The sequence below is a fragment of the Salmo salar genome, chromosome ssa16 (genome assembly GCF_905237065.1).
Source record: "Salmo salar chromosome ssa16, Ssal_v3.1, whole genome shotgun sequence".
Classification (NCBI taxonomy): Eukaryota; Metazoa; Chordata; class Actinopteri; order Salmoniformes; family Salmonidae; genus Salmo; species Salmo salar.
The window spans coordinates 37898717-37920640 of NC_059457.1; the positions used below are offsets into that span (position 1 = coordinate 37898717).

Genomic DNA, 21924 nt, shown 5'->3' on the forward strand with positions numbered 1-21924 from the left:
ATGGTAAATTATAAGTGCTTCACCCTGTTTCAAAGAATCATGACACATTCCTCTGTAGATCTGCAAACCCTTTCAAGATCCAATCACTTGAAGTGCAAGCTTAATGCTCCTCAACGGCTGTCAAGGACAGCTTCAGCGAGACAACACTAATGCATATGTGTAATGTGAGTGAGAGGAGTAAACTCATTGGTACATTTGTATTCCAGGAAACCCCTGCCTTCATTCTGTCTAGTCCGTTGAGATTCCCCATGTGAAGTAGCGACACTAATGGAAAGAGCTGACAGAGTTGCCAATACAGCTCTGGCTTTAAAGACTTCTACTCACTTCAAAGCATTATTCAAAAGAAAAACAGCCATTTAGAAGAACTGTAGCGGTGGAGTGGATTTATCTACAAACCGAATCTAATGAGTTATTGTCCTCCAGCCATGCACAATATACCAGCTGCACAAATCCAGTAACACTGCCTGCCGAGATCACCCAACAACCCATTTCTAAACCAAAAGAAACAATGGTTCTGTAGCGTGAACACACATCCTGCACACAGTCTGGCTCAGCTAATCAGAGCTGGGGAAAGTCATTAACATCGCTATGAGGTCTTTACTCTGCGCTGACTTTAATATACACAGTTCAATCAACACATTATGTGGCGTCCTGACTGGAAAACAGATCAGCATACTAGCTAACTAACTGTTCACAATCACCACGGTTGTGTGTTTAGTTTGGTGATGTACTAGGAATAAAGTGTTGGTGTAATTTGCTTTTTCTGTACAGCATTCTTTAGTCTGTTTTGTCATCTGATTCCTGCTGCACTAACAGATTTACAAAAACACAAAAATACTGTATGTACCCTCAACACATTTTACGCACAAATGACAATCCCATATTTTGTTTAAAGGACTTCACTGCAAAGGTGAACCATTCATACTCTGACCAGTGTGTTTTATGAGGACTCTGGCATTGTGGTCAGTGGGTATTGTGAGGACTCTAGCATTGTATTCAGTACGTATTTGTAATGGCTCTGGCCGTACCTCTGTTCAGAGTGGTGGATGGAGAGGATGACCCCAGAGTTGAAGTGCTCCTGTTTCAGGGTGACCACAACGGTGAACTCCCTCCGGCCCCTCAGCTTCTGGAGCATCCGCTCAGACACATCCTCAGGAGCCTTCACCTCTCTGGACGAACCTGGGGAAAGGGTGGTTGGCAGTTTGGTCATTAAAAAGGCAATATTGTAGTAGCACTTGAGCATTCAAATACATTAGCATTATTTATGTAGGCATTTCATTTCCATGTGCTTTCATTCATTACAGGTTATCATTGTTGCAAAATACAAAGGATATTCATGATTGTTCAACCATAGTGCCATATTAGAAATTAAGGATTATTTCAACCAGTATAATGTGTTTAGATTAATAACAGGGAGATAGATCAGTGTTACACCGTGGCTCGGGATAAGAGTGTCTACTAAATTACTAAAATGTAAATGTGTCTCAACTGAAGCCAAACAGCCAGAACAGAGAAACAAACCCACGTTAGCGTGATTCACAAATGCGTCAGTTGTTGGTACAGACAGTTAAAATAAGTATTTCAACACAGCTTGAAACTATCCACTCTTGAAATTACAGCAGAACACATCTGTCTGTTTTAGAAAATACAAACAAAAGACGTCAGCTCCTCTGAAGCTGAACAATCTCCGATAAGCAGCTTCAGAGCTGCACGTTTTGAGCTCAGCTTGAAGAAGAAAGAAAAAGGAAGGAAGAAATAGGAAGAAGAAAGATTAAAGAAGATGAAGAAAGAAGGAAGAAGTGCGGTGGACATTCAGATCTCTGTGTAGCCTGGCTAGTCTGTAGCTAGTCTTCTGTTCTCCAGTCCCACTAGTGTGCCACCTTCTCCCCCTAACTCCACCCAGACATCTATGCTACTTTAATGGAAGCATCAATAAATGATGATGTTTCTCAGAAGCAAATCACATCAAAGGGTTCACTCCCAGCCAGGGGATGCACGCATGATGCCATGGCACACGTTAGAGCTACAGGAAGCTAAGCTAGCATCGCCGCCTCTCTTCTCGTCAGCGCATAAACATTTTACTTCCAGCTGGTGGGAGTAGTCAATTAACACAATGTAGTATGAAAATGCTAAAAAGGCCATGATGAAGCCTGGCACTGTGCATGGTGAGCACACAGAGTAGAGGCTTCAATGCGTGTGATTGGAGAGAAGCACGTTATACAGTCTTCAGAGAAGGAGTGTAGCGTGTGCTGCTAGCATTAGCATCTGTCTGATCCTGGCTAGGCTACTCCATGGGGAGGCCACGTTTTGAGTCGTTTCTGTCAAAACAAAAAGGTTGTCTGGTTTTTAGGTCAACTAGACAGATACAGGGCTTGAGTACATCCTCAACAGAGCTACTATTTTTAATGTGTTATTGGCTGAGGTGGGTCAGATGGTGCAATGACATGTACAAGAGTAGTCTGCTAAAGCAATAACCTGCACTGCAAAAAGGGAAATCTAAGCAAGCCTAAATATCTTACATTGTGATAATTCACTTAGTGTCTATTACCAAGCTAAATTAGCTAACGTCATTGGTAGATACTTGTGCTTATTTTAACCCCCCCCATATTTTAAGATAATTTTTCTATAAATGTTACCCATTTTTGCCAATGAGATTAGATCATTTTAGCTTGGTGAGGATTTATTTAAAAAAATGAATTATCACTCAAAATATATTTAGGCTTGTCTAGATTTCACTTTATGCAGTTATGATGGTAGCAACAGAAAACCTCTGAAATACATTTACGCCATTTAGCAGACGCTCTTATCCAGGGCGACTTACAGTAGTAAATGCATACTTTTCATTTCATGCATTTATTTTTTTGTACTGGCCCCCCGTGGGAATCGAACCCACAACCCTGGCGTTGCACACACCATGCTGGTGTTGCAAACACCATGCTCTACCAGGTAGGCAAGTTAGGCAAGTTGAGAACAAGTTCTCATTTACAATTGCGACCTGGCCAAGATAAAGCAAAGCAGTTTGATACATACAACAACACATGGAGATACACATGGAGTAAAACAAAACATACAGTCAATAATACAGTAGAAAAATAAGTCTATATACAATGTGAGCAAATGAGGTGAGATAAGGGATGTAAAGGCAAAAAAGGCCATGGTGGCAAAGTAAATACAATATAGCAAGTAAAACACTGGAGCGGTAGATTTGTAGTGGAAGAAAGTGCAAAGTAGAAATAGAAATAATGGGGTGCAAAGGAGCAAAATACATAAATAAATAACAGTAGGGGAAGTGGTAGTTGTTTGGGCTAAATCATAGATGGGCTATGTACAGGTGCAGTGATCTGTGAGCTGCTCTGACAGCTGGTGCTTAAAGCTAGTGAGGGAGATAAGTGTTTCCAGTTTCAGAGATTTTTGTAGTTCGTTCCAGTCATTGGCAGCAGAGAACTGGAAGGAGAGACGGCCAAAGGAGGAATTGGCTTTGGGGGTGACCGGAGAGATATACCTGCTGGAGCGCGTGCTACAGGTGGGTGCTGCTATGGTGACCAGTGAGCTGAGATAAGGGGGGACTTTACCTAGCAGGGTCTTGTAGATGACCTGGAGCCAGTGGGTTTGGCGATGAGTATGAAGCGAGGGCCAACCAACGAGAGCGTACAGGTCGCAATGGTGGGTAGTATATGGGGCTTTGGTGACAAAACGGATGGCACTGTGATACACTGCATCCAGTTTATTGAGTAGGGTATTGGAGGCTATTTTGTAAATGACATCGCCGAAGTCGAGGATCGGTAGGATGGTCAGTTTTACGAGGGTATGTTTGGCAGCATGAGTGAAGGATGCTTTGTTGCGAAATAGGAAGCAAATTCTAGATTTAACTTTGGATTGGAGATGTTTGATGTGAGTCTGGAAGGAGAGCTTACAGTCTAACCAGACACCTAGGTATTTGTAGTTGTCCACATATTCTAAGTCAGAACCATCCAGAGTAGTGATGCTGGACGGGCGGGCAGGTGCGGGCAGCGATCGGTTGAAGGAGCATGCATTTAGTTTTACTTGTATTTAAGAGCAGTTGGAGGCCACGGAAGGAGAGTTGTATGGCATTGAAGCTCGTCTGGAGGGTTGTTAACACAGTGTCCAAAGAAGGGCCAGAAGTATACAGAATGGTGTCGTCTGCATAGAGGTGGATCAGAGACTTCCCAGCAGCAAGAGCGACATCATTGATGTATACAGAGAAAAGAGTTGGCCCAAGAATTGAACCCTGTGGCACCCCCATAGAGACTACCAGAGGCCCGGACAACAGGCTATCCGATTTCACACATTGAACTCTATCAGAGAAGTAGTTGGTGAACCAGGCGAGGCAATCATTTGAGAAACCAAGGCTATTGAGTCTGCCGATGAGGATGTGGTGATTGACAGAGTCGAAAGCCTTGGCCAGGTCATTGAATACGGCAGCGCAGTATTGTTTCTTATCAATGGCGGTTACGATATCGTTTAGGACCTTGAGCGTGGCTGAGGTGCACCCATGACCAGCTCTGAAACCAGATTGCGGTGGGATTCGAAATGGTCGGTAATCTGTTTGTTGACTTGGCTTTCAAAGACCTTAGAAAGGCAGGGTAGGATAGATATAGGTCTGTAGCAGTTTGGGTCAAGAGTGTCCCCTCTTTTGAAGAGGGGGATGAGAGCAGCTGCTTTCCAATCTTTTGGAATCTCAGACGACACGAAAGGGAGGTTGAACAGGCTAGTAATAGGGGTTGCAACAATTCCGGCAGATCATTTTAGAAAGAAAGAGTCCAGATTGTCTAGCCCGGCTGATTTGTAGGGGTCCAGATTTTGCAGCTCTTTCAGAACATCAGCTGACTGGATTTGGGAGAAGGAGAAATGGGGAAGGCTTGGGCGAGTAGCTGTGGGGGGTGTAGTGCTGTTGACCGCAGTAGGGGTAGCCAGGTGAAAAGCATGGCCAGCCGTAGAAAAATGCTTATTGAAATTCTCAATTATAGTGGATTTATCGGAGGTGACAGAGTTTCCTATGCTCAGTGCAGTGGGCAGCTGGGAGGAGGTGTTCTTATTCTCCATGGACTTTACAGTGTCCCAGAACTTTTTTGAGTTTGTGTTGCAGGAAGCAAATTTCTGCTTGAAAAAGCTAGCCTTGGCTTTTCTAACTGCCTGTGTATATTGGTTTCTAACTTCCCTGAAAAGTTGCATATCACGGGGGCCGTTTGATGCTAATGCAGAACCCCACAGGATGTTTTTGTGTTTGTTAAGGGGAGTCAGGTCTGGAGAGAACCAAGGGCTATATCTGTTCCTGGTTCTAAATTTCTTGAAATAGGGCATGCTTATTTAAGATGGTGAGGAAGGCATTTAAAAAAAAATAACCAGGCATCCTCTACTGACGGGATGAGGTCAATGTCATTCCAGGATACCCGGGCCAGGTCGATTAGAAAGGCCTGCTCGCTGAAATGTTTCAGGGAGCGTTTGACAGTGATGAGTGGAGGTCGTTTGACCGCTGACCCGTTACAGATGCAGGCAATGAGGCAGTGATCGCTGAGATCTTGGTTGAAAACAACAGAGGTGTATTTAGAGGGCAAGTTGGTTAGGATGATATCTATGAGGGTGCCCGTGTTTACGGCTTTGGGGTGGTACCTGGTAGGTTCATTGATCATTTGTGTGAGATTGAGGGCATCAAGCTTAGATTGTAGGATGGCTGGGGTGTTAAGCATGTCCCAGTTTAGGTCACCTAGCAGCACGAGCTCTGAAGATAGATGTGGGGCAATCAGTTCACATATGGTGTCCAGAGCACAGCTGGGGGCAGAGGGTGGTCTATAGCAAGCGGCAACGGTGAGATACTTGTTTTTAGAGAGATGGATTTTTAAAAGTAGAAGTTCAAATTGTTTGTGTACAGACCTGGATAGTAGTACAGAACTCTGCAGGCTATCTCTGCAGTAGATTGCATCACCACCCCCTTTGGCCGTTCTATCTTGTCTGAAAATGATGTAGTTATGGATAAAGATTTCAGAGTTTTTGGTGGACTTCCTAAGCCAGGATTCAGACACGGCTAGGACATCCGGGTTGGCAGTGTGTGTTAAAGCAGTGAATAAAACAAACTTGGGGAGAAGGCTTCTAATGTTAACATGCATGAAACCAAGGCTATTACGGTTACAGAAGTCATCAAAAGAGAGCGCCTGGGAATAGGAGTGGAGCTAGGCACTGCAGGGCCTAGATTCACCTCTACATCACCAGAGGAACTGAGGAGGAGTAGGATAAGGGTACTGCGAAAAGCTATGAGAATTGGTTGTGTATGACGTCCAGAATAGAGAGTAAAAGGAGCAGGTTTCTGGGGGCGATAAAATAGCTTCAAGGTATAATGTACAGACAAAGGTATGGTAGGATGTGAATACAGTGGAGGTAAACCTAGGCATTGAGTGATGATGAGAGAGATATTGTCTCTAGAAACATAATTGAAACCAGAAGATGTCATAGCATGTGTGGGTGGTGGAACTGAAAGGTTGGATAAGTTATAATGAGCAGGGCTAGAGGCTCTACAGTGAAATAAGCCAATAAACACTAACCAGAACAGCAACAGACAAGGCATATTGACATTAAGGAGAGGCATGCTTAGCCGAGTGATCACAAGGGTCCCGTGAGATTCAGACAGCTAGCAGGGCCATAGGTGCAGCTGGCAGAAGATGGAGGGAGGTCTGTTTTTAGCCACCACGTGCGTTTCCGTCTGTAGATTAGTGGGGTTCCGTGTGGTAGGGGGGACCAGTCCAATTGTCAAAATAGTTATAGTGGCCCAAGAAAATTGTCCGATAGACCTATTCAGATAGCAGCCGATAAGACAGCTAACGATTAGCGGGCCGCAGATGGGCGTTCAGGTTACGTCGCGACGGAGGGGCCAGTTGGATAACTCCCTCGGGCAGATAACGTCGATAGTCCAGTCGTGAAGGCCCGATGGGGCTCCGCATCGGCAGTAAAAACGGGTCCGGATAGGTGATTGTAGCCCAGGAGTGGCTGATGGAACTCTTCAGCTGGCTAGCTCCGCAATAATTGATGTTAGCTCCGGGACCGACGTTAGCCAATAGTCACTTGGGTAGCAGCTACCTAGCTGCAAGATCCAGGTGTAAATGTCCAGAGCCTGCAGTAGAAAATAGGTCCAGTATGCTCTGGTCTGAGTCACGCTGTACAAAACTGGCGATAGCTTTTCGAGCTAAGGGATAGCTGATGACCGCCAACCGTGGCTAGCTGAACTCCAACGTTAGCCAGTGAACTGGCCAACCTCTGGCTAACCGCTCTAGCTTCTGTTGTAGATTTCAGATTTTAGGTAAATAATCCTTTTATTTGTTTGTTTTTTTAAATTGGTAAGGCGGGTTGCAGGAGAGTGTTTTGAGGTTGAGTTTTTAGAAAAAAAGATATAAAAAGATATGCGAAGAAAAGATGTAAATATACATATACACATGGGACACGACAAGACATCTGACTGCTCCGCCATCTTGGAATATAAGTGACCACTTTTCATAATAATGTAGTATATTGGTGGAAATGATTAATGCTTTGAAGTATCTTAGTAGACCACCTCATTGAATCACAATTACAGATCAAATAGAGTGACCCATAAAGGGTTTGGTGCATTTTTTCCCTTTTGGAAAAATGATACAATTGCAGTCAGATCCCGTGGCATTTTCTACAACAGAAATACAATAAGCCATTTGTCAGACTTGAAACAAAACTAAAGTCAAGCAAAAGACTACAGCCCGAAGATGGTAGAGTGCCGTGCTGGTCAGTCATGTGCCAGACCTAAGCATGACGGGTGTGACTGGGCAAGGCAAGGGGAGGACCACAGTGATACCTCAATCCCAGACACAATGGTTAGGGGGCAGTTTGGGCCGAGGGACCTTGGGACTGAGCCTCACCACAGGGCTCCACAGAAAGCCATCAGCCTTTGATCTGTTAGTAGCTTCTCTTCTCCAGGACACAGCCTGCCTCCCCATGAAGGATGGGGAGACACCCAAGTAGGGGGAGGGGCATAGTGGGGCTCACCGGACCCCTTACTAGGACTTACTGATAAGCACGGCTGTCCTTGGAGAAGCCTGCATTTAAAGCACAGAGATAGGACCCCTGCATCGGTGCTGCTCACTCATGGCATAAGATTACCACCAGACAGTAGTACCCTACCAGTCACCCTCCCAAATACCCTCCACATGAAAGAGGAGTGGATGAGACTCTGCTCTGATGAGAGGGCCAGATCCAACCCCCACCACCAAATCAATACCAATCAATTTACATCGGCATACCTTATCTCACATCAGCACCGCTTTCAATGTGTCATGAAAACTAATGCACACAGATAATTACTGAAAAAAATAAGAAAACATTTACATTTTCAGGAATCAAGAAATGCATTGACAGAGTGAGAAGTCCAAAGTCTCAAAGTGTTCCTGGGAAGCACAGCTTTGTGGTAACCTTGCCGGCACGCTAATCTTATCTGCAGGATCCAGTATAAACAGCTTTAAATGGTTTCATACCAGGCGATAGTCTCCATCATAGGTATTGACTCTAATCTGTCACTGAGTAATAATACCTTATTTTGTCGGTCTGAACTCTAAATCCGTGTACAACAGTGAATGCTTCCCTGCCATTGCAAAATAAATACAGCCAATCTCATCAATGGTTCATATGTTTACTATTTAGATAAGGTGCCTTTAAAAGCTCGATTTGAAAAGCTGCCCTACAGTACATTAACCGAACTATCACATAATCTTTTCTGCTCCCATATCTTCCTGTATTTTCAGAGTGACTTCTTTACTGTATACTGTACAGGGAAGAACTTAGTTTATTGAGATGTAAACAGCCTCTCAAGGTCAATATGAATTCACTGGGAAACATTTAAATAAATTTCGCCCTGGTTTCAAATTATGAAGATGCCTGACTTTACCCATAACAAAGCAACAACAGCAAGTAAAAGATCGCAGCAGTGTTCTGATCGAAATAACACTGGTCATGTTTATAACACTCCTCTCCAACATTTCATGTCATCTCTCCAGCTCTCAAAATGCAACTGTGTGTAACCCAGGTCAAAACAATGGGTGAAATATTTATGTAATTGTGAGCAAACAACCCAATTCAATTATCACCCAATCAGAAGTGTGCAAATCCTTTAGGTCCCACCTTTGACAGTTCAATCGTTGCAATGTCGAGCAAGCCATGTAGAGGAAGCGCCATTTATGGCACATTCTCTCCTATGCTCTAAAGCAAAAATAATGAGTAAAACATGGATATATCTTCAGAAAAACACTGATAATTGATGCTCTATTCATTGCAACATCTTGAGAAGTGGTTGAATGCGTTTGTGGACCATTTACTTGATGAGTTTTATTTTCATTAATGAAGCTATTGTATTAGCGCCACGTTAGCGGGCCAATGCTAACTTTTCTATATGTTAGTGAATGTAAATGGTATAACTTATGCTAATTGCTAAGCAAACTTTTGTAGCAGTAATAATAATTTCCCCAAGTGAACAATATATCAAATGGATGCATTTGGTGTCAATAATATATTGTAGAAAAGTAAACTTATTGGTACTTTGTTCAAAGTTATTTGTTAGTTGAGTGACACATTGAACCGTACAAAGCACTAGCTAATGCAGGCTGTCAGATGCCATTTCATGGTAACTTTTGAGATGCACATGTTGTGTAACCATAGAAGACATTTTAATAGCATTTTATTCTATTTGTACATTTATTTCATTGTTATTATTGTGGAAAATTAGATCCAAAGATTAAGGCAGAGACTATTTAATTGTAAGATAGAAAAAATCTTTAATGCATACGAGCAGCTGCAAGGTAGATCAGTCTCTGACTGCAGTCAGGGAAGGAGCTCGAAGAGTAAATCAAATCAAATTTTATTGGTCACATACACATTTTAAGCAGATGTTATTGCGTGTGTAGCGAAATGCTTGCGTCCCTAGCTCCAGTAGCGAAGTACTATCTAACAATATACACAAATCTAAAAGTAAAAGAACGGAATTAAGAAATATATAAATATTAGGTTGAATAATGTTGGACTAGCATTAACTAAAATACAGTAGAATAGAACACATACACCGCTCAAAAAAATTAAGGGAACACTAAAATAACACATCCTAGATCTGAATGAATGAAATAATCTTATTAAATACTTTTTTTTTACATAGTTGAATGTGCTGACAACAAAATCACACAAAAATAATCAATGGAAATCCAATTTATCAACCCATGGAGGTCTGGATTTGAAGTCACACTCAAAATTAAAGTGGAAAACCACACTACAGGCTGATCCAACTTTGATGTAATGTCCTTAAAACAAGTCAAAATGAGGCTCAGTAGTGTGTGTGGCCTCCACGTGCCTGTATGACCTCCCTACAACTCCTGGGCATGCTCCTGATGAGGTGGCAGATGGTCTCCTGAGGGATCTCCTCCCAGACCTGGACTAAAGCATCCGCCAACTCCTGGACAGTCTGTGGTGCAATGTGGCGTTGGTGGATGGAGCGAGACATGATGTCCCAGATGTGCTCAATTGGATTCAGGTCTGGGGAACGGGTGGGCCAGTCCATAGCATCAATGCCTTCCTCTTGCAGGAACTGCTGACACACTCCAGCCACATGAGGTCTAGCATTGTCTTGCATTAGGAGGAACCCAGGGCCAACCGCACCAGCATATGTTCTCACAAGGGGTCTGAGGATCTCATCTCGGTACCTAATGGCAGTCAGGCTACCTCTGGCGAGCACATGGAGGGCTGTGCGGCCCCCCAAAGAAATGCCACCCCACACCACGACTGACCCACCGCCAAACCGGTCATGCTGGAGGATGTTGCAGGCAGCAGAACGTTCTCCACGGCGTCTCCAGAGTCTGTCACGTCTGTCACATGTGCTCAGTGTGAACCTGCTTTCATCTGTGAAGAGCACAGGGCGCCAGTGGCGAATTTGCCAATCTTGGTGTTCTCTGGCAAATGCCAAACGTCCTGCACGGTGTTGGGCTGTAAGCACAACCCCCACCTGTGGACGTCGGGCCCTCATACCACCCTCATGGAGTCTGTTTCTGACCGTTTGAGCAGACACAAGCACATTTGTTCCCTGCTGGAGGTCATTTTGCAGGGCTCTGGCAGTGCTTCTCCTGCTCCTTCTTGCACAAAGGCGGAGGTAGCGGTCCTGCTGCTGGGTTGTTGCCCTCCTACGGCCTCCTCCACGTCTCCTGATGTACTGGCCTGTCTCCTGGTAGCGCCTCCATGCTCTGGACACTACGCTGACAGACACAGCAAACCTTCTTGCCACAGCTCGCATTGATGTGCCATCCTGGATGAGCTGCACTACCTGAGCCACTTGTGTGGGTTGTAGACTCCGTCTCATGCTACCACTAGAATGAAAGCACCGCCAGCATTCAAAAGTGACCAAAACATCAGCCAGGAAGCATAGGAACTGAGAAGTGGTCTGTGGTCACCACCTCCTTTATTGGGGGTGTCTTGCTAATTGCCTATAATTTCCACCTGTTGTCTATTCCATTTGCACAACAGCATGTGAAATTTATTGTCAATCAGTGTTGCTTCCTAAGTGGACAGTTTGATTTCACAGAAGTGTGATTGACTTGGAGTTACATTGTGTTGTTTAAGTGTTCCCTTTATTTTTTGAGCAGTGTATATACAGTTGAAGTCGGAAGTTTACATACACCTTAGCCAAATGCATAAAAACTCAGTTTTTCACAATTCCTGACATTTAATCCTAGTAAAAATTCCCTGTCTTAGGTCAGTTAGGATCAGCACTTTATTTTAAGAATTTGAAATGTCAGAATAATAGTAGAGAGAATGATTTATTTCAGCTTTTATTACTTTCATCACATTCCCAGTGGTTCAGAGGTTTACATACACTCAATTAGTAGTTGGTAGCATTGCCTTTAAATTGTTTAACTTGGGTCAAACGTTTTGGGTAGCCTTCCACAAGCTTCCCACAATAAGTTGGGTGAATTTTGGCCCATTCCTCCTGACAGAGCTGGTGGAACTGAGTCAGGTTTGTAGGCCTTCTTGCTTGCACAAGCTTTTTCAGTTCTGACCACAACTTGTCTATGGGATTGAGGTCAGGGCTTTGTGATGGTCACTCCAATACCTTGACTTTGTTGTAATTAAGCCATTTTGCCACAACTTTGGAAGTATGCTTGGGGTCATTGTCTATTTGGAAGACCCATTTGCGACCAAGCTTTAACTTCCTGACTGATGTCTTGAGATGTTTCTTCAATATATCCACATAATTTTCCACCCTCATGATGCCATCTATTTTGTGAAGTGCATCAGTCCCTACTGCAGCAAAGCACCCCCACAACATGACTTTTCGCACCAAAGTACGTTAATCTCTAGGAGACCGAACGTGTCTCCTTCCTGAGCGATATGACGGCTGCATGGTCCCATGGTGTTTATACCTGTGTACTATTGTTTGTACAGATGAACGTGGTATCTTCAGGCATTTGGAAATTGCTCCCAAGGATGACCCAGACTTGTGGAGGTCTACAATTTTTTTCTGAGGTCTTGGCTGATTTCTTTTGATTTTCCCATGATGTCAAGAAAAGAGGCACTGAGTTTGAATGTAGGCCTTGAAATACATCCACAGGTACACCTCCAATTGACTCAAATGATGTCAATTAGCCTATCAGAAGCTTCTAAAGCCATGACATCATTTTCTGGAACTTTCCAAGCTGGCACAGTCAACTTAGTGTATGTAAACGTCTGACCCACTGGAATTGTGATACAGTGAATTAAGTGAATTAATCTGTCTGTAAACAATTGTTGGAAAAAATTACTTGTGTCATGCACAAAGTAGATGTCAAGAAATTTGAAGAAATTTGTGGAGTGGTTGAAAAACGAGTTTTAATGACTCCAACCTAAGTGTATGTAAACTTCCGACTTCAACTGTAGTTATTACACAATCATTCGTATTTACTATGTCACAACAATTCATTGATACGTATGCTATGATGGTGGTAAAGTTGTCTCGCGCACCTACAGCGCTGGTCATAAAAAAAAGCTAGCTAGCTCATGGATGCAAACAATGTTCTTCCCCAAAAACATAGCAAAACGACAACCTGTTTCAGTAGCTATATAGTTAGCTAGCTAGCTAACTATATAGCTAGGTGTCATCATCTAAAATAACCCTAATTTATAAGACAGTTCTCATTTGATTAATGGTGGTCGGACCCATCTATGTGAAGCTAGCCACAATAAAGATTAGCCACAATAGTGGACTTTGCGCTTAGCCTTCAAAATAAAAGTCTGGCATAATTATACTATTTGTATTCATTTGCATCACTGTCAATGATATACTTTTATTTTGAAGGCAAACCACAAATTCCATTATTGTGCCTAATCCTTATTGTGGCGAGCTTCACAACATAAAACCCGGTCAAGCCTCACTAGCCAGATGAAGCTAGCTGGCTCCTTATAATGTTAGCTTTGGGCAACAGGGTTAAGTAGCTGGCTAGCTATTTATTTTTCATGAACTGAAGTTCAATTTCAAAATGCGAACAACAAGTGGCAACCTAGCTAATACTTACTCACAAGGATTCCTAAATCATTGCTAAGAATAATGAAAATGACTGCAGTTTCTACTGGTCTTTGTTTTCACTCTGGTTGTATTGGTGCTAGCTAGGTACCAAGCTAAAGCTAGCTACCCCAGAAGTTGTGGTCGAACAAATTATGATTTATTACCAATGCGGTATGGGGCGAAGCCCCCTTTTGGAGCCAAGTACAGGTTATTAATCCATAGTATGCATGAGTGTAAGTTTTGGCCGTTTTTTTGATGGAGTTTGAGTCTTCTTGGATGGCGAGCCTACCCAGAGAGAACGACATCTGCCATTGCATGCAGAACAAAGAAGACATCTGAAGACATCTTTTCAAGAGGACCTTTTCTTGAAGTACACTATTCTCCACAGCTCTACTGTGTTTGTCGCCTTCGAACCTCTCTCATCAACTAACTGTTTTCGCCCACAGGACAGCCGTTGACTAGATGTTTTTTTGTTTGTCGTCCAATTCTATGTAAACCCTTGACACTGTTGTGTGTGTGAAAAGCCCAGGAAGGCAGCTGTTTCTGAAATACCGAATCTGGCGTGCTTAGCACGACGATCATACCACAGTCAAATTCACTTAAGTCACTCGTTTAGCCCATTCTAACATTCAATTGAACAGTAACTGATCACCCCATGTTATGTGATAAGACTGAAATACTGTATCTGTATTTGAATGTCATTTTCTGAATTGAACTGTACTGGTGATAATTGATACTATAGAAGGGAGAACGTGATTTTACCTGAGGTATTGAAATAGACCCATAGATTATTTAACCCAGGGTATTTGAATTTGTTTATTATGAAATGCTATTATTGTGAGTTGCATAAATATCCTTGGCACAGAATGACCAAGTGTGACCAGTCAGTCCAAACATAAAAAAATCCTAAACAGCCATATTAGAGAACAAATAATATACAACAGATTAGAGCTCTGCATAGGCATTAATTTTTAGCCCGACCCCTACCCATGCCTGCGACATTCAGGCCCTACCCTACCCAGGTCCGATTGCTTCTGCCAAATTTAAAGTCCAGCCCTGCCTGAAATCAGAAATGACTTCCTCAGTTAGTAAATACAACTCATGGCTAGAAGGGATCCAGCTTTTGTAGAATTATCGTCAAAAGTTCAATTGTTTAGCCAATAATAACCCTAAGCCTTTTCCTAACCTTAACCTAATTCACGTAACCTGCTACGTTAATTCTCCTAACCTGCTACGAAAAGTCAAATCTGAAGGTAATTTGACAAAAGCTGGATTTCTTCTAGCCATGACCGTAAATCCATTAGCCGCTCCTCTCTGTTGGTCACTGGCTCCCTGTGCGCAGGAGGCTCGCTCTGCATGCATTCTGCTCATGGCGGCTCTGAGTCTGTGAGTAACCATAGCAACAGCTCCGCTTGGGCCTCTCTGCTCAATGACGAGACAGAGCAGTGAGCTGTTAACTACTTTTTGTCACTGTAAACCCAGACAAAACTCAAGGAACATTATTATTTTCTGTGAAATAATCTCTCCTGTCTTATATTTGACGAGGTTGAAGCACTTCGGACACCATGTTTTGATCTTAGTAAGATATGACTGTACTGGCTCAGCTTCAAAATCTTAGTGATCAATTTAATGATGCCCGAGCGCTACCTATACCCTAGTTATTGATGGAAAAAAACAGGCCCTACACAATGTATAATGTCGGCTAGCAGAGCTCTACCACAGGTAGACAATAAATATATTCATGACTCACTCAACATTGCGTAACACTGCCAGTTAGAAAATGACATTGCATTTTTTCAAAACACTCTGCTTTAAACATCGGTGCTGAGGCATCTGCGTGGGAGGGTTGGGCTTGAGAACATCTCTCTAGGGGGATTACATTAATAATAAACTCAACAGCAACTCCAAACCCTCACGTAGCCCCCTTTCTGCTAGCCTACACCCTGAATATTCCAATACCAGCTCCAGCTCCGACTGGCTCAGGAAATCTGCATTCGGAGGATGGTCTCTCCCTCCACTGTGTGTCCGCTCTACTGGAACAAATACTAAACTGAGCCAAGGGCACCTCCAGGACTGCTGGGGCAGCACTTTCTCCCAAATTCTCTGATCGACTCTGCACTGACCGTCAGCCACTGGCTGTCTGACATTCAGAGTCTTTCAGCTGGTGTCAGCCACTAGTCCTATATCTATGGTGGCGGCAGGTAGCCTAGTGGTTAGAGCGTTGGACCAGTAACCGAAAGGTTGCTAGATTGAATCACTGAGCTGACAAGGTAAACATCTGTTGTTCTGCCTCTGAACAAGGCAGTTAACCCACTGTTCCTAGGCTGTCATTGTAAATAAGAATTTGCTATTAACTGACTTTCCCAGTTAAATAAAAGGTTAAGTGTAAACACTCTATTTATGGTGGCCCGGAGATGACACAAATATCACTCAACCACCATAAGCACTTCTGGAATAAAGGATCTGGTTGGACTAAGAGGGCTAACACCTGGATTCCAAGTTACTGTTACAAGTCCTATCATAGAATCAGTCAGAAAGGAATGCAGTGTTTTTGCCAGAATAGCTTTGGTAGCTGCCATTGGTGGCTGTAGCCCCAGAGGTTAGCCCATTAGCTGCCTCCTATTTGGTTGACACACACACAGGGAGCGCTGCTGTATAACAAATGAGTCTCTTCCATCCCGCTACCTTCCAGGGCAGTTGCAGTTAGGAGCATAACCACCACCACAGAAACACTTCACCGGCAGTGCTGCTCAGTGCTCAAACACTCAACAACAACGAATGCCTTTCTGACACTGGTGATGACATAAAATCAGCACGTGGGTCTCTGGGCTCACATGCATGCAGCTGTGTAGATAGGATACTGCTCATTGGCTGCTTGCTGTCGTGACCATGGTAGGCTCCTCTTCCAGGATCAGTTAGGACAGAGTCTGATCCTAGTTCAGTGCTCTGGTTGTGGCCGTCTGCTTCAAATGTAGCACAGGGACATTCCTTCCTCCAGCTTTATCATATCAGTCCGAAGCCTACCTACAGTACTGCCACTCACTGTACGGCTGACAAGTCATTTCAAAGGCAATCTGCAGCAGGTGAGAAGTTCTAAAATGTAATCCCCACCTTCCCAGCTCTCTCACAAACACACACACACATAGTTCATGCAAGCCAGTGTGTGCACACACACATATCCTTCTTCTCCCCCCTCCTAGAGATACCAGCCATCCCCATGGGCAATCAGGCACCCAGCTAACAACAAACGTTCACACAACTTTAAGAATGAAACAACTTTAGAGAACGTTCCCTTAAGAGTCTCATTAGGTCATTACCTAACGTTTTCATAGGAATGTTCCAGTGACATGCAAGGACTGTTTCCAAGAGACCATTCCCTTAATGTCAAACATAACTTACCCGGAATTGGTTACCATGTTCTCAGAATATTCAATAGTAATGTTCTAGACACGTTTCATGGGAATGTTGCAAGAACATTAATGTGTATCAGTGTTCAGGATGTTGCCTGATGGTCCCCAAAGATGTTTGTTTCATCATTACACATCACCCCTTGTTACTGTGGCCAAGCCCATTACATTTTTACCTTCTTTTTTTAAAACATTTTTAGTCATTTAGCAGATGCTCTTATCCAGAGTGACTTACAGTAGTGAATCCATACATTTCATACATTTTTTTGTGTACTGGTCCCCCGTGGGAATCAAACCCACAACCCTGGCATTGCAAACACCATGCTCTACCAACTGAGCCACACGGGACTAGAAACACCCATCAAGGCTGATTGGTGAACCACAGCTCTTTGTTTGTTGGCAAGTTTAGGTACACTCAAACAATGCTTTTAACAGTGTTTAACTTACATTTGACATCAATTATTATATTGTGCATGTTCATTTGTACAGTAATTATTATTCAAAATATCCAGCCCTGGGATTTGAACTCTCAACCTTCAGGTTCAATGCATTTTGATCATCCTGCTACACCACCATGTCTGTATCAGTTAATGAGCAGTTTCTCATCATTGAATTGATTTACTTATTTCAGCAATTTAAGGGCTTTTGTATACCGTAATTTCCGGACTATTAAGCGCACCTGAATATAAGCCGCACCCACTGATTTTTTTTAATTTTTTTATTTTGAACATAAATAAGCCGCACATGTCTATAAGCCGCAGGTGCCTACCGGTACATTGAAACAAATGAACTTTACACAGGCTTTAACGAAACACGGCTTGTAACAAAAATAAATAGGCTATAACGAAACACAGCTTGTAACAAAAAATAAAAAATTAGCAGTAAGCTTTAGTTGTCTTTTTGCACTGAGTCAATTCCTCACGCTGCTGTTTCCAACGTCTTATCATCAACTCATTAAGACCAAGCTCCCGTGCAGCAGCTCTATTTCCTTTTCCAACAGCCAGATCAATCGCCTTCAACTTGAAAGCTGCATCATATGCATTTCTCCGTGTCTTTGCCATGATGAGGGTGACAAAATGACTACCGTAATCAGAATGATGGGAAGTTTGAGAGCGCTCGTTTTAATCTAAACAGTAAACCAAAAAGTTGTTTGACCTTTACCCGTTCGGCAATTTCATTGGTCTAATGAAAACTTCATGCCGCCAAAAAACTGAGCACGTCACAGAATGTGTTTTTTTGGAGAGAAAAAAAATTTGAAAGCGGGAAAAATCCATATATTAGCCGCGTCATTGTTTAAGCCGCGAGGTTCAAAGCCTGGGAAAAAGTTGCAGCTTATAGTCCGGAATTTACGGTAGTTGTATAATGTTAGTGGGGCATAACCCTGTTTTAATGATTAATAAAATCATTTTTGTTGTGTACTTTTAACAGAGCTGAGATTTACTTCAAAGTTAATTTGCCCTATTGCTTATATCTACCCAGTTTCAGATCTACACAAGTGCCTAGGGAGAAGGAGTTAGGGTTGGCTTCAGGACAGGACCTAACTATTTTGGCCCAATAAGCACATACTGTACACTCTAGGGGAATTCCCTTATTGGGAGAGTGGCTAGGTTGTTCTTCATTGGTGCTGGTGGCATGGGTTTGAGACCCGCAAGGGGTGTCACACTACTCTCACTTTCTAAGCAATGCATGTTAATGTCATTATTTGGTAACATATACAACACCCCTAACTGATCTAATTAAAATCAGTTTATCATTGTAAGAAGGGAATCTGTAAGATTACCCCTTGAGCACAAATGGCATTTCCACTACCTCTCATAATTTATGAGTATTTATTAATTATATATAGCTGAGCATCTCTCCGTCATCTTCTTGAAACACACTTTGAAGTAAATCTCAGCTCTGTTTAAAAGTATACACAATAAAAACTATTTTATTGATCATAGTGAATCAGGAACTAACATTAAAACAGGGTAAAATGCCCCACCAACACCAAAATAGCTGAAATAAGAAAATCAAATCAATGAGAAAAGTCAGATTAACTGATAACTGACAGACATGGTGGCGTAGCAGAACAATTGGAATGCTGTGAACCAAGAGGTTCTGAGTTCAAATCCCAATTGAGGACATGCTGAAAAATAATTACTCTAAATGAACATGAGCAATGTAATCATGTATGTCAATAGAATGCACTGTTAAAAGCACCATGCGTGTCCCTAACATTGCCAACTGACAAAGAGCTGTGAATAGATCAGCGGTAAACTCATCAGGGTCTTGATGGGTTCAGCAACAGTAATAAAACAAAATGTTTTGGGGAGAACAGTTCTTTGGGACCATCAGGTGACGTTCTGACAACTGATACACAGAAATGTTCTTGCAACATTCCCATGAAATGTGTCTAGAACAATAATATCTTATGTTCTGAGAACATGGCAACTATGGTCTGTGTATGTTTGGTGGGACATTGATGGAATATTCCCCTAACCCTCAGAAAACTGAACACAGGAATGTTCTTGCAATGTTCCCATGAAACGTGTCTAGAACATTAATATCTTATATTCTGAGAACATGGCAACCACGTTCTGGGTAATTTCTGTTTGACATTTAGGGAATGTTCTCCTGACTCAGACAGCTCCCCTCGCTCTAGACAGCCTGCTCAGTGACTACACTACACAGAGGCCAGCAGGTTTGACTGCCGCTCCGCACCGCGCCTCCACCCAGCATTACTTACTTAACAGAGACATCCTAAATGAAACAAGGGGCAACGCTGAAGAATGTACGGGGATGTCCGAGTCATGTTTCCATTTTCTGACATTAATGGCAAACTGAAGGAGAGAGGGCGGGTGGAACCCCGCCTTGGTGGAATGCATAAGCGTTGGAGTAGAGGACGGGACATCATGTCCCCCTGTCTTCAAAGAGGAAGAGGGGCTCCAGCTGCACTATACATACAGTAACTGTGCTGGCGTCGCTACAGAGAAGTAGATGTGAGCATAGGCAGGAGAAGATACGAGGTACACGTAAAAGGATTTGGAAATTAGGTATTCCTATAACAATGTTTTTTACTTTTATATAGGATGATGTGCTATAAGATGGCAAGCGTTCCTTTTGAAGCCATAACTCATTATTTTATATACATTGATCTGGATGCTTACAGCTTGAGGTGCCAATTTGTCCAGGTTGAAATTCTTCTCCAGAGAATTTATCCATGGAAACATTATGTATCATGTAGTGATATTCTGAGAGGTGCGAGGGCAGAGCAGTAGGATGTACAACTAGAGCATAGAATTACATTTTACTAGACTCTCTCATCCAGAGCGATTTACAGTAGTAATACATTTTCATACTGGTCCTCTGTAGGAATCGCCAACAACAGGTTCAGGCTAGACAACCCATAGACCTCAGACAAAGGGTGGTCATTAAAGGTCCAGTCTGGCTGGGGCCTGTAGAGTGGCTCATTCAACATCAACCACACTCCATACATCGCCATGAGCCTGGGGTTATGTTGCTGACTTCTCATTATGTCCAGTCTTTCCATAATTCTTTGCATGTCTGTGTCCCCCTCTCTTGTGGGAACACTGTTCTTTGCTTTGGGCAGGTGGCATCCCAGGGCCCCTGGCATCATTCAGAGAGAAAATGACAACACTAGGATAAGTATGTCAAAATAAATGGTTCTGCAAACAAACAGGTTGTATTGTGGACAATATGTATAAATGGAATGTTTTCCTTTTATGTGAGAGCTTCCAAAAGCATCAACACCCATTCACCACGCATGACAGTCAATCTAATAATATATGGGAAGAAACACGTTTTTTCCCTTGCCATGAATTTTTGAACTCATAATGCCTGCTGTTTTGTTGTCTCATTCTGACGAGGAAAAAACTGCAACTAACCATTGTTGCCCTCTCGCCTTCAACATACCACATAGCATAGCCTATTAGGTTTCTTTATGGGTGCATCTTACCTTGAAAGTGGAACGCCCGAGACTCGCTGTGGAAGCCCTGGACTTGAGTAACTCCATCAAAACCATCTCCAAGCGTCAATTCATCGAAAACATTGATGCATAGAGCAGGATCAATCCCGAACCCTAAAACTTAAGTTACAGAAACAAACACAGTACGCATGGACACAATTCATAGCATCAATTCAGTGACCTGTTTCCTAACGATTATTGGTGCTAGGTAGATGCGCATCAAACTGTACAGAATTCCAGCTGATATTTAAACCAGCAATTTGGAATAATAGGTGAAAATGGATAGGATAAAAACTAAACTACAGGACGATAACAATACCGTTTTATGAAAGCCTATACCATACTTTGTTGTAAAATGGGTGTCTCAAGTCATTTACATTTTTATCTACAAGACATTATGGTCAATGGCAAATGTGTGTCCTACCTGAGGTGACGCAGAATAAACCGAGGCAAATAAATATTTTTAATCCCATTGTGAATAAAAATTAACAGTAGTCCATCTTTTGTCCACTTCCAAGAGTCAATCCTGCTCAATCGGTTTACATGCGAACGATGTCACACCAGCGCAGTGTTACAAATCCCACACCTGTGAAAACCGCATCAGATTCAGAACTTGGACGCCAGAGATATTATTCCATTCAGTACAAACTCCGTTACAGGTCTGTTACACAGGCATCGGTCCGTTGGCAACACAAGTGGGTAGGCAATAGCCTAGTTGTAACGAAACAAGTTTCACCAGTCCCCGAGACGCTCTGTTCAGCAGTCTGCACGAGCGAGGGTACCCGCTTTCAGGGTGGGAAGGAAAGGAGAATATAGCCAATGAAATAGGACCAATAAGCCCCCTTGTGGTCTTTGGCTGAAAATGCCTTGAACTGGCCTTAATCCAAAACGCGCATTAAAGTGTACAAAACATTAGGAGCACCTTCCTAATATTGAGTTGCATCCCCTTTTGCCCTCAGAACAGCCTCAATTCGTCGAGGCATGGACTCTACAAGGTGATGAAA

At 42.8% G+C, this 21924-nt stretch overlaps 1 protein-coding gene across 1 annotated transcript in view; it reads right to left on the reverse strand.

The window, feature by feature from the left end:
• The window catches only part of LOC100380741 (protein kinase C-binding protein NELL2), a 117881-nt gene extending 96168 nt beyond the window's left edge, over positions 1-21713 (reverse strand). Inside the window, exons 1-3 of the mRNA XM_014148812.2 lie at positions 21345-21713; positions 20912-21040; positions 1029-1179 (exon numbers count right to left, since the gene is read on the reverse strand). Of these exons, the coding sequence (XP_014004287.1) occupies positions 1029-1179; positions 20912-21040; positions 21345-21393 (329 nt within the window). The 5' untranslated portion in view covers positions 21394-21713. The remainder of the gene's footprint in view (positions 1-1028; positions 1180-20911; positions 21041-21344) is intronic.
• Positions 21714-21924: the final 211 nt, after the last annotated feature.